We start from the raw sequence: 12,368 nt of genomic DNA, 5'->3' as shown, positions 1-12,368 counted from the left end.
CAGCTCAGGTCATGATCCCAGGATTCTGGGATCAAGCCCCGCATCGGGCTCCCTGCTCAGCGGAGAGCGTGCTTCTCCCTCTCCCACTCCCCCTGCTCGTGTTCCCTCTCCTGCTGTGTCTTTCTCTGTCAAAATAAATAAACTCTTAAAAAAAAATAGATACATTTGCTCTACTATATTATAAAAACATATTTTAACAACTTTTTTTTTTTTTAAAGATTTTATTCATTTGACAGAGAGATAGCGAGAGCAGGAACACAAGCGGAGGAGTGGGAGAGGGAGAAGCAGGCTTCCCGCGGAGCAGAGAGCCCGAAACGGGGCTGGATCCCAGAACCCTGGGATCATGACTGGAGCCGAAGGCAGACCTTAACGACTGAGCCACCCAGGCGCCCCATTAACAACTTTTGTTTGAAGTGGCAAATGGGAGGAGAGAACAAGCATCTATTATTTCAGGGGTATTGTTCAGTATGGAGAGAACTCCAAACTGAAAAGAATAAAATTAATATTAGTTATATTTAGTACAAAACATATTTTGATATTTCAAGATTATATAAAGAATAAAGAAACCTAACATTTTTTTTAAAGATTTTTTTTTTTATTTATTCATGAGAGACAGAGAGAGAGAGAGAGGCAGAGGGAGAAGCAGGCTCCCAAGGAGCAGGGAGCCCGATGCGGGACTCGATCCCAGGAACCCGGGGACCATGAGCTGAGCCGAAGGCAGACGCCCAACCATCTGAGCCACCCAGGCACCCAAAAACTAACATTCTTGGCACTTACTGCATATCCAAATATTCCTTAATGCTTAAAAAATATTTAATAAGAGCAATTTTCAGCTCCACAAATATTCACTAGATACCATTCAAAGCACTGTGCTGGAAAAGAAATGCACAGAATCGAAGACATCCTTGATGTCTCTACAAAACACCAAGCTAGTGAGGGAGCCAGAAAACTACAAAATAGTTTTAAAAGAAAAGTAGTACAAAGTATCTTGGGTACAGAGAAAAAGCAACAACAAATTTTACTTTGGTTAAAGTGTATATACCAGCAAGCCCTCAGACACAAAAATTTTATTTTTATTTTGAAAAATTTTAAATTTCCCTTTTATGGGAGAAATATGTTAGCAACATTGAAGCATTCAACAAAATATTTTATATACAAACCCAATTTGATCCTAATGAAAGAAAAGCCTTGTAGAAAACATGAAAAAAAAAATTGTACCTGTTGCTTTAACGGCTGTAGGTCTGGCGGTCATGACTGGTTTGGGAGGATTCTGAACTCTGGGAACCTCCACCACCACTTCCTGTTCATCTGGATTTAAAAAAGGAACAAAAGAAAACTAATGTGCCGGTGGACCAAAGAAAACACTACAGGTGACAAACAATCTTCGATTTCACCTTCCAAGTCTAAATTTCACCAATTTGAAAACAGGGTGTGTAAATCCATCACTGACCCAAATTGGGAGATGATAAACAAACACGTGACTAGTGGCTTTAACATTAAGAATATGATTATGGTACGTAAAAGTACATCTGAAATAATTACACAATTTAAACACACACACACACACACACACACACTCTAAATCTCCGGGCTCCTGTAGGGCCTTTACAACACAGCTACAGCATTTTTTTTTCCCCGCATGAACTACCCAACGTGATTTTTTAGCGCCTGAAACGGTCACGGCTTCTCGGGCATCTGGCCCCCGTACCAACGCTGAACAGTTACTCTTAATCCAAGTACCATTCTGGGGACAAACAAGTACTTGGGAACCCACCAGTTCCACCTCTGCAGGAATTTTGGGGATATCTGCCAGTTTGGGGTTACGTTCGCTTTGGCTGGCATAATAAAATGGGGTTGCTCACTTCTAAAGGGTCCCTCTCGGTTTCAACAAAAACGAAGGGAAAAGCACATGACGTGTATTAAAGGCCAGGTTCCCGGTCACGAGGCCTCGGACGAGAAGCTCCTACTTTCACAAATATCCGGTAAGTTATGCAAAGCTGAAGGTGCACGTCGAGGAAACTCGGGATGCCAGGCCAAGCCCTGCACCAGAGATGGCGCCTCGGTCAGTGGGGCGGGCGCGCAGGGCGCCGCCGGCCCCTTCCGCCGCCCTGGGGCCCACAGCGGTACTCCCTTCGGGCCCCACGCAGCAGGCCTCGGATGCGGAGGAAGCCCGCCCGCCCCGGTTTCTCTTCCTCCCACGGCCCTGCTGTAGGCCGCAAGCCCCGAGCTCAAGTTTCGGACGCCCCCACCTAAGTGTCGGGGCCCCTCGCGCACCTTTACCTTCTGAAGGCGAGTCGTCCGGGCCCGCGGCGGCAGTAGTCACCGTGGTCGTCGTCGTCGATGGCGCCGCCGGAGCTGGCTGGTTGGGCGCCGCCACCGTCGAGTCCGGTTCCGTGTCGGGTTCCGGCTCCGGATCCCTGCCCGGCGTGTTGCTTCGGGGCCCCGGCGGAGAGAGCTGCAGGATGGGCCTGCGGCCGGGTACCGCCCGGGACTTCTTCCCCATCGCGAGCCCGAGCGCGAGCCGCGAGCGTCGGCCAGCCGAGGGGGGCGGGCGCTCCGCGCGGCGCTGCGTAATCAATATTCATGCACCGCGACACCGCCTCCTGAGAGAATCTGCTTTTAACCGGCGGAGCGCGCGCCCGCGCAAGCGCCTTGTGTCCTCTACGCTATTCTGGTACTCCCCCACAGGGAGGAAGGGCGGGCTTTACCCATGGTGGTAGGCGATTGGCTCTTTTGATCCACTGAAGGAGCCAGTAGCCAATGGAAAAGGAAAAAGAGTGAGAGTCAGGCCAATAGCGCGGAAGGGCCTGAGTTAGTATGACTTCACATTACGTCGGACTCCACCCATGCGTCTTTTGCGGAGTCTTTTCTTTATCCCCTTGTCCTCCATCTTGCACCTATTCTCGTGTGGCCGTTCGTTGTTTTTCTTTCTTTCATTTTCTTTGTTTTTGTTTTGGCCTTTGGGAAGCTGTGCTGCTTTTCAGGCCTTTACCAGAGTTTTGTCCTCATTATTGTGGCTTGCTTTGGGTATGACGTTGAACACTAAATAAAATAGTAGGTCTTTTATGTTTTTGTAAATTTGTTTTAGAGCACAAATCTTATGTCCCCTTTTGGGTTGCTTATCAGCTGCAAAAAATCACTAGACGTTGTACTGCATACGAGGAAAAGCCCTAAATTGTTGCGATGGGATACAGGAGCTTACCCAATCTAGTCCATTGATATCCTCAACCTGCTTTATAAAGATTTATCTTCCTTTAGCTCTCTCCCCTCCCCTCCCCTTTTTCCCTCCTCTGGAGCCAACCAGTTGAACACTAGCTGGAATACGGTTATCACATGGCAAAATTCTCCATTCTTCAAGACCCGGCGCGGGCATTCTCTCTCAACCTTGTATCTCAGTGCTGAGCCCCTTCCCCGTGCTTGACATCTTACCGTTCTATCCATTATATGTTTCCCTCTTCTCAACTGATGTTAAGAAATTGAGTGGTATTTATTTTTATATCCCCAGCAGCTCAGTTCTTACTAGAACATACTAATAAAACCTAACATTTATTGAACCCTTACTATGTGTGAGGCACTAAGTGCTTTACAGTTGTAGGGGTGCCTGGGTGGCTCAGTCCTGATTAAGGGTCTGCCTTGGATTGACGTTATGATCCCAGAGTCCGGGGATCCAGCCCCACATCAGGTTCCCTGCTCAGCAGGGAGTCAGCTTCTCCCTCTCCGTCTGCCCCTCCCCCTGTTCCTGATGTAGGAAAGAGGTTATTAGGGTTCGAAGCCACAGCCAAGAGAGAATTCTTGAGATGTCTTTGGTGCAAAAAGGTGATTTTATTAAAGGACGGGGACAGGACCCGTGGGCAGAAAGAGCTGCAATAGGGTCATGAGGAGTGGCCCATCATATTCTTTCAAGTTGGGAGGGGGTTAGGGATAGTGTAAGTCTCTAAGGAATTTTGGAAGCAAGGTTTCCAGGACCTTGAGAGGGCTAGCTATTATTGGGAAAAGGTCATTTATTACCGTCTAATAAAACCGTAGTCATGAGACCCCTCGGATATATATTGGTGGGCCATATGCTTGGGGGATGATTGCCAACACGTATCTTGGAGGGTTTAGAGATAAAGGAGTTTCCAAAGGAATTCTTACACGTTAAAGTAGACTTACAGGATCCTGGGGGGATGGGGGGGATGGGGGGGCGGTCAAGCTAGGATTGCCTTTTGCCCTTAGCAAAGTATTAACTTTGAGGCTGTTGAGTCCCTAGAGGAATGTCACTCTGCCTGTTTCAAGGACTTGTCAATGGGCTGTAGGTAGTAAGAAAATTTAACAATTTTTCTTCTGCCTTAGTTTCCCACATCATTCCTGCTCACTTTCTTCTCTCAAGATAAATAAAATCTTAAAAAAACAATCAAGCATAAGTGTATTTTATTCTCCCCACAACCTTGTATATCATTATCCATAGTGTATCGATGATCCCTCAGATTGTTTTTTAAGATTTTATTGTTTTTTAAAGATTTTATTTATTTGTTTGAGAGAGACAAAGATAGTGAGAAGACAGCACGGTGGGAAGGAGAGGGAGAAAGACTCCCTGATGAGCAGGGAGCCAGAGGCAGGGATTTGAGGACCCCGGGATCATGACAGGAGCCACCCAGGCACCCCATTAGGATTTTATTTTTAAGTAATCTCTACACCCAAGTGGGGCTTTAATTTACAACCCTGAGATCAAGAGAACTTACAACCCAGAGATCACAAGTTGTATCCTCTATGGACTGAGCCACCAGGTGCCCCCAAATTGTTGTTGTTGTTGTTTTAAGATTTATTTATTTGAGGCGCCTGGGTGGCTCAGTTGGTTAAGTGTCTGCCTTAGGCTCTGGTCATGATTCCAGAGTCCTGGAATCTAGTCCTGCAGCGGGCTCCCTGTTCAGCGGGGAGCCTGCTTCTCCTCCCTCTGCCATTCCCCTCCTCACTTGTGCTCTCTGGCTCTATCTCTCTGTCAAATAAATGAATGAATCTTAAAAAAAAAAAAAAAAGATTTATTTATTTATTTTATATAGAGAGAGGACACGGAAGGGAAGAGAGGGAAGGAGGATCTCAAGGAGACTCAGTGTTGAGTGCAGGTCCTGACTTGGGGCTCAATATCTCCACCCTGAGATCAGGACCTAAGCAGAAACCAAGAGTCAGACGCTTAACTGACTATGCCACCTCGGGGTCCCTTAAGTTTATGTTTTTTTTAATAATCTCTACACTCAATGTGGGGCTTAAACTCACGACCCCGAGATCAAAAGTTGCATGTTCTTATGAATGAACCAGCCAGTTTTGGGATGCAAAAGCCATGAAAACAGTGACTTGCCCATTTTGTTCCCTGTTTATGAAATGCACTTTCTGGAACATAAGCACTCAATTTTTGAATGAATATGGTGCATGAATATATACAGACTTGAAATAAGTAGTAAGAGTTCTTTTCTTGTCTATGGGAGAAATAGCTGGATTAGTGTCCTGAGTTTAGACTCCCAAGATTTCTTTTTTTTTTTTTAAAGATTTTATTTATTTATTCATGAGAGACAGAGAGAGGCAGAGGGAGAAGCAGGCTCCCAAGCAGCAGGGAGCCCGATGTGGGACTCGATCCCAGGACTCTGGGATCATGACCTGAGCCGAAGGCAGACGCTTAACCATCTGAGCCACCCAGGCGCCCATAGACTCCCAAGATTTCTAAAAAATTAGCAGCTAGACATGGGAGAATTTACTGTTTTGAAGTTTTCTGACTTATTTCTTACGGGAAGAGGCATTGAAATATAGTAGTTGTACATAGGAGTTCTGAAGCCAAATATCTGGGTTCAAAACTCAGCTTCAGCACCTTCCAGATGTGATGGTTTGTACAAGTTTCTTAACAACTGTAAACTTGTTTCAGCACTGTAAAATGTGCCAGGAACAGTATTCATAGGATTGTTGTGAAGTTTAAATTAGATCATAGTTTTAAGATCTTTGCCTTGTACCAGGAACAAAATAAGCAATCATTATATGGTAGCTATTATTACTATTTTTTCCCATGGGTATTTATTTATTTATTTTTATTTTCTTAAAGATTTTATTTATTCAGCTGACAGAGAGAGAGACAGCGAGAGAAGGAACACAAGCAGGGGGAGCTGGAGAGGGAGAAGCAGGCTTCCCGCTGAGCAGGGAGCCCAATGCGGGACAAGATCCCAGGACCCTGGGATCATGACCTGAGCCGAAGGCAGAGGCTCAATGACTGAGCCACCCAGGTGCCCAGCTATTATTACTCTTAATGAGTCTTTTGTTTATACAGAAATCTAGATGCTATTATATAACTGGCTGGAACTAAATTGAGATTATGAGCTAAACCAGAGTGCACAGAAATGGGAAAGGTTTTTTTCCTTGGGGGAAACTTACATTTCTGGAGGTGACAGAAATAACTGTAATATTTATAACCAAGGTTCTCAACCCTGACTGTTCATAGAACCATCTGGAGAGCAAGTGCTAAAGCAGTATAAAAATCTAAATCAGGATTAGGGGTGGGAGTACAGAGCCCATATCAATTTTTTTATTTTAAAGTAAGCTCTATGCCCACTGTGGACCCCAAAATCAAGAGCTGCAAGCCAACCAAGCATCCCAATATCAATTTTATTTATTTATTATTGTTTAAAAATTTATTTTAAAAAGTGTACTTATTTAAGGGCACCTGGGTGGCTTAGTCGATTAAGCATCTGCCTTCAGCTTAGGTCCAAACCTCAGGGTCCTGGGATCCAGCTTCTCCCTCTCCCTCTGCTTCCCCTCCCCACCCCTGCTCGTGTTCTCTCTCTCTTCTCTCAAATAAATAGGTAAACCTAAAAAAATCTTTAAAAAAAAGATTTTATTTATTTATTTGAGAGGGAGAGTAAGCAAGAGAGAGCATGAGCAGGGGGAAGAGCAGAGGGAGAGGGAGAAGCGGACTCCCCGCCGAGCAGGGAGCCCGAGGTGGGGCTCGATCCCAGGACCCTGGGGTTATGACTTGAGCCAGAGGCAGACGCCTAACCGACTGAGCCACCCAGGCGCCCTAAAACCTTTTTTTTTTAACTTCTATATTATTTTTTATTATTTTTGAGTATTTTATTTAAGTAATCTCTACACCCAAAGTGGGGCCAAAACTCACCACTCTGAGATCAAGAGTTGCAAGCTCTTCTGACTGAACCAGCCAGGTGCCCCTATTTTATTATCATTTTTTTTAATAATCTCTACACCCATCCTGGGGCTGGAACTCAGGATCCTGAGATCAAGAGTCATTCTCCTCTGACTAAGCCAGCCAGGCACCCCTATCAATTATTTTTCTAAAAGTTCTTTAGGGGCACCTGGGTGGCTCAGTCGGTTGAGCATCTGCCTTGCCTTGGGCTCAGGTGGTGACCCCAGGGTCCTGGGATCAAGGCCCAAATTGAGCCCACATCGGGCTCCCTGATTAGTGGGGAGCCTATTCTCTACCTCTGCCTCTCCCCCAGCTTGGGCTCTCTCTGTTACTCTCTCTTTGTCTTAAATAAAATCTTTAAAACAAATAAAAGCTCTTTAGGTTATTCTGGGGCGCCTGGGTGGCGCAGTCAGTTAAGCGACTGCCCTCGGCTCAGGTCATGATCCTGGAGTCCCAGGATCGAGTCCCGCATCGGGCTCCCTGCTCAGCCGGGAGTCGGCTTCTCCCTCTGACCCTCCTGCCTCTCCAGCTCTCTCTCTCTCATTCTCTCTCTCAAATAAATAAATAAAATCTTTTTTAAAAATTAAAAAGTAAAAGCTCTTTAGGTTATTCTAATGTTTAGCCAGGGTTGAGAACCACTGGCTTTTGAAGGAGACATATTTTTGTATGATTGGCCTCAGAGAAGGCGTTAAGGATCTGGACGAGGGGTAGGTAAATTATAGCTAAATCAGGCATTTTAAAGGATTCTACAAATTTCAAAGAATATGTAAGAGAGACCATATGTAGACTACAAAGAGCCTGAACTATTACCTGGCTCTTTATAGGAAAGTTTGCATATATCTAGACTCAAAGTGGTCAGTCACTTCTTCTGAAGAAAAATCAGGCCTGATCCTTGTTTGCCAGGGACTTTAGCACCTCTGGATTTACTGAGATTTTTTGGTTGTGGTGATAATGTTGTTTTAGTAAAACCAAATGATCAGGGCTGACATTTGACAAGTGAAAGCTGGGAAGAACAATCATTTAAATAAACACGTATTTTCAAATATATTTAGTTATACCTGGTGTGCAGTGGGCAATGTCTTTACTTGGTATTTTGATGTTAACTTCAGAAGTTGACCTTCCTGAATGCATTTTACTATTTTGTAAGGATTTTATTTGTTTATTTAGAGAGAGAACATGTGCATGAGTAGGGGGAGGGGCAGAGGGACAGGGAGAGAGAATCTCAGACTTGCACTGAGCAGGGAGCCCGACACGGGGCACAATCCCATGACCCTGAGATCATGACCCAAGCTGAAATCAAGAGTCGGATGCTCAACCGACTGGGTGAGCCACCCCAGGGGCCCCATTCCTGAATTCATTTTAAAGCTCTAGGTTTTGGAACTTAAAGAGGCCACCTACAGAAGTGAACTGTCTCCAGAATTCCCAGCTTTAGTAGGGTAGATTGAAGCTTTGTGTGCATTATCTAAATTTTATATTCAGTCTCACCCCCAAGTAGGTGCATTTTGATCAATTCTGATGACCCCCCCCAAGTTAGCATCAGATTCTATGGGTATTTTTTTTAATTTTATTTATTTTTTTAAAACTTTTATTAACATACAATGTCCTTTGTATTTTGTAACAATTTTTTAAAAGATTTTATGTACTCACTTATTTGAGAGAGAGAATGAGATAGAGAGAGAGAGCATGAGAGGGGGGAGGGTCAGAAGGAGAAGCAGACTCCCCGCTGAGCAGGGAGCCCGATGCGGGACTCCATCCTGGGACTCCAGGATCATGACCCGAGCCGAAGGCAGTCGCCTAACCAACTGAGCCACCCAGGCGCCCTGGGTATTTTTTTTTTAAAGATTTTATTTATTTGACAGAGAGAGACACAGCGAGAGAGGGAACACAAGTAGGGGGAGTGGGAGAGGGAGAAGCAGGCCTCCTGAGGAGCAGGGAGCCCGATGCAGGGCTCCATCCCAGGACCCTGGGATCATGACCTGAGCCGAAGGCAGACGCTTAACAACTGAGCCACAGGTTCTATGGGTTTAAGGCCTCATTTCCCCCACAGGACTGCCCTTACTTCAGAAGCCAGCTCTAAGTGAGTGAGGTTCCCCAGGACACTCATGCTTTTGACTGGCTATAAAATTGGGGGTTCCCACAACCTCAAGTTTGATAATTCTCTTAGAACCACTCAGAGGACTCAGGAAAGCACCACACTTAGGATTACACTTTTATTATAAACATAGGTTGAAGTCTGGGAGGGAGCACGGAGCTCGCATGCATGCTGCCTGCCTGCCTGCCCCTCGGTGGAGTTAGGGCATGTCACCCTTCCAGCACAACAAAGTGTTCTCCAACTGGGAACCTCTGTTCAGCCTTGGTGTAGTTTTTACGGGGACTTCATTATATAGGTATGATTGATTAAATCATTGCCCAGTGTGACTGTAATTGAACTTAATCTCCAGTCTCTGTCCTCCCAGAAGGTTGGGCTGGACCAAAGTTCCAACCCTGTAATCACCGTCACAGGATTAGTCCTCTTGGAAACTGGCCCTATTCTGAATGGTCCTCCACTAGTCACCTGATTAGCCTAACAGAGACAGAATTCTATCACCCAGGAAATTCCAAGGGTTTTTGAAGCTCTCTGCTAGGAATCAGGGACAAAGATCATATGTGTGTGTGTGTGTGTGTGTGTGTGTGTGTGTGTGTGTGTGTGTGTATACATATACATATACATATGTCTCTTCATCCAACATGGGGCTCAAACTTATGACCCCAACCAAGGTCAAGTTGCATGCTCTACTGAACCAGCAGCCAGGGGCCCCGATATATTATTATACTACATTATTTGATCTTGCATGTTTTATAGAAGTGACTTCATTTAACCACAAAACCTCATTTACTGGAATACCTACTTTTGGTTTATACAGACTGGCATGGGTCATTTGAACAACAAATTGGTCTTTTGATGGTGGAATTCCGTGCAAATGTGGAAAGGTATGTTCTTGTGGCTTGGGGTTAATGAGTTACTTATTACACTAAGGTCTCAATTTGTGAAAAAACAGTAATACAGGACTATCAGTTTCTAGATACAGACAAAATTGGAAAGAACTGTGAAGATTAAAGGACACTTTAGAACTTTGTTATACTGTGTTCTAGTAGAAAACAATGTACCAGGTTGAGGTAAATTGGGTAAATTCTGTTACCTAGCATGTGATAGACTTTTCATTTGTTGACTAACTAAATAGAAATCCCATTTATTTATTTCTATTTTAAAAAGATTTTATTTATGTGACAGAGAGAGACACAGCGAGAGAAGGAACACAGCAGGGGGAGTAGGAGAGGGAGAAGCAGGCTCCCCGCTGAGCAGGGAGCCCGATGTGGGGCTCGATCCCAGGACCCTGGGATCATGACCTGAGCCGAAGGCAGATGCTTAATGACTGAGCCACCCAGGCGCCCCTAGAAATCCCATTTATATTTACATTCCCCTCTGTGAGAGAAATGTTGGTATCAGGCACACCAGAACAGGCTGGCAACTAAAAGGTGGCTGAAGAGTAGAATCTATGGGGATGGGCAGTCTATGGTTTCTATAAGCTTCCAGATCTTGTATCCGGTTTTTAAGCTTGTGTTTTTTGTTTTTTTTTTAAGATTTTATTTGACAGAGAGAGACAGGGAGAGAGGGAACATAAGCAGGGGGAGCTGGAGAGGGAGAAGCAGGCTTCCTGCCGAGCAGGGAGCCTGATGCGGGGCTCGATCCCAGGACCCTGGGATCATGACCTGAGCTGAAGGCAGATGCTTAACGACTGAGCCACCCAGGCGCCCCTAAGCTTGTGTTTTTCTTTACCCCTAAGTGCTCAGTGGAGATGTAGGAGACAACACAGCATGGACTTTGGGAGGGGATCGGAATGCGGAGAGAAAAACCAGTAGCGAGCTGGTGAGAGCCAACCCTTAGGACTCTCAAGCGTGGCAGCAAGGACAACTGGCCGCAGTGGCAACGCACTGTGGACACTGCACGAGATGGCTTGTAGAACACATTAGCTTTCTTGGCAGGTCACAAAAATCAGTGATAAACCTGGCAAGAACGGTCAAGATGAAACTCGTGTGTCATAAATTCTATTATTCACAGAAACGGTGCCATTTTAGTCACAGGCTGGTAAGGTAGGGACCTTATCAGTTATATCTTGTTAAATTAAAAACTATTAAGTTTTCCTCTAAGAGTCACCCTTTATTTATTTAATTTTAGGTAGGCTCCACACCCAGCGTGGAGCCCAACACAGGGCTTGAACTAGAAACCCTGAAATCAAGATCAAGAGTTGGACTCTTCACTGACTGCGCCACTGAGGCACCTCTAATGGTAGCTAAGTACTAAAAAAGGAGGGAGCTCTTTTTTTTTTTAGTGGACTGCTTCATGAATTTGCGTGTCATCCTTGAGCAGGCGCCATGCTAATCTACTCTGTATTGTTCCAATTTTTAGTTATGTGCTGCCGAAGTGACCACAGGAGGGAGTTCTTTTAATAACACTTTGCAATCAGAAAATTTTGGGGTGGAAAAAACAAGGAATAACAATGCTATTATGGACTATTAAAATACCACATGGTCCGGAACAACAAAAATGCAGACCCGAAGTGGAGACAGAAGTTTAGTGAAAGAATTTCCACTTTCTGCTCTGGTTGGGACCAGAGTGAAGAAAGCAGAAGAAAATGGACGGCAGAGCTGGGTTGGCTCCAGCACGGGTTAGGTCTTGAACCAAAATACTGACAACAGGAAAAACTGGTCAGGGTCCTGTGAACTGGCACCATGGAAACCCCTGCTCTGATGAGCAACACAAGTGGGTAAGTTGCTGGAACAGGGCCAGTCTCAAGTTACGTTATGTTCTCCAAAATGGCTCAAAGAGGATTTGATATTTTTCAGACTATAGGTTATGATCCATTAGTCGCTCATGAAAACATCAGGGTACATGGTGAGTGAGGATACATATTCTGTGAGATCTTTCTCTTGGTTTTATATGTGTATATTTGGTTATATACGTGTATTTCTTGCTACAGCTGGAAGCTACAGGTTTATAGAGCTCTTGCAGGACAAGGGCTTTCCCAGTCCCTCATTACATCAAACACTTCGTATTAATCATGGCAGAGCTAAAATGAAAGAAGAACCATACATCTCAATATCTACCAGTAAATGGTACCACCGTGAAGCTCACATTGTTATTAAAATATATAATGTAAATGTGGTATTG

At 44.9% G+C, this 12,368-nt stretch overlaps 1 protein-coding gene and 1 non-coding gene across 5 annotated transcripts in view; both read right to left on the bottom strand.

Annotated features, from left to right (window-relative positions):
• FNBP4 (formin binding protein 4) overlaps positions 1 to 2,591 on the bottom strand; it is a 41,081-nt gene extending 38,490 nt beyond the window's left edge. Inside the window, exons 1-2 of one of the 4 annotated variants that reach the window (XR_012381806.1) lie at positions 2,275 to 2,591; positions 1,219 to 1,308 (exon numbers count right to left, since the gene is read on the bottom strand). Coding sequence is in view for 3 of the 4 variants with exons in the window: in XM_025878373.2 (XP_025734158.1) it covers positions 1,219 to 1,308; positions 2,275 to 2,503 (319 nt within the window). In the remaining variant the exon portion in view is untranslated. The remainder of the gene's footprint in view (positions 1 to 1,218; positions 1,309 to 2,274) is intronic. The other 3 variants (XM_025878373.2, XM_025878372.2, XM_025878374.2) reach the window with 3 other exon arrangements.
• An 8,931-nt stretch (positions 2,592 to 11,522) lies between these two features.
• Positions 11,523 to 11,629, bottom strand: LOC112829842 (U6 spliceosomal RNA). Its single transcript, XR_003209760.1, has one exon. It is a non-coding gene; the product is annotated as a U6 spliceosomal RNA (small nuclear RNA).
• Between the last annotated feature and the right edge of the window lie 739 nt (positions 11,630 to 12,368).

The sequence above is a fragment of the Callorhinus ursinus genome, unplaced genomic scaffold, assembly GCF_003265705.2.
Source record: "Callorhinus ursinus isolate GAN/ISIS: 27379988/994484 unplaced genomic scaffold, GSC_fseal_2.0 scaffold21, whole genome shotgun sequence".
In the NCBI taxonomy this organism is placed as follows: Eukaryota; Metazoa; Chordata; class Mammalia; order Carnivora; family Otariidae; genus Callorhinus; species Callorhinus ursinus.
This window is presented reverse-complemented; position numbering and strand designations above follow the sequence as displayed.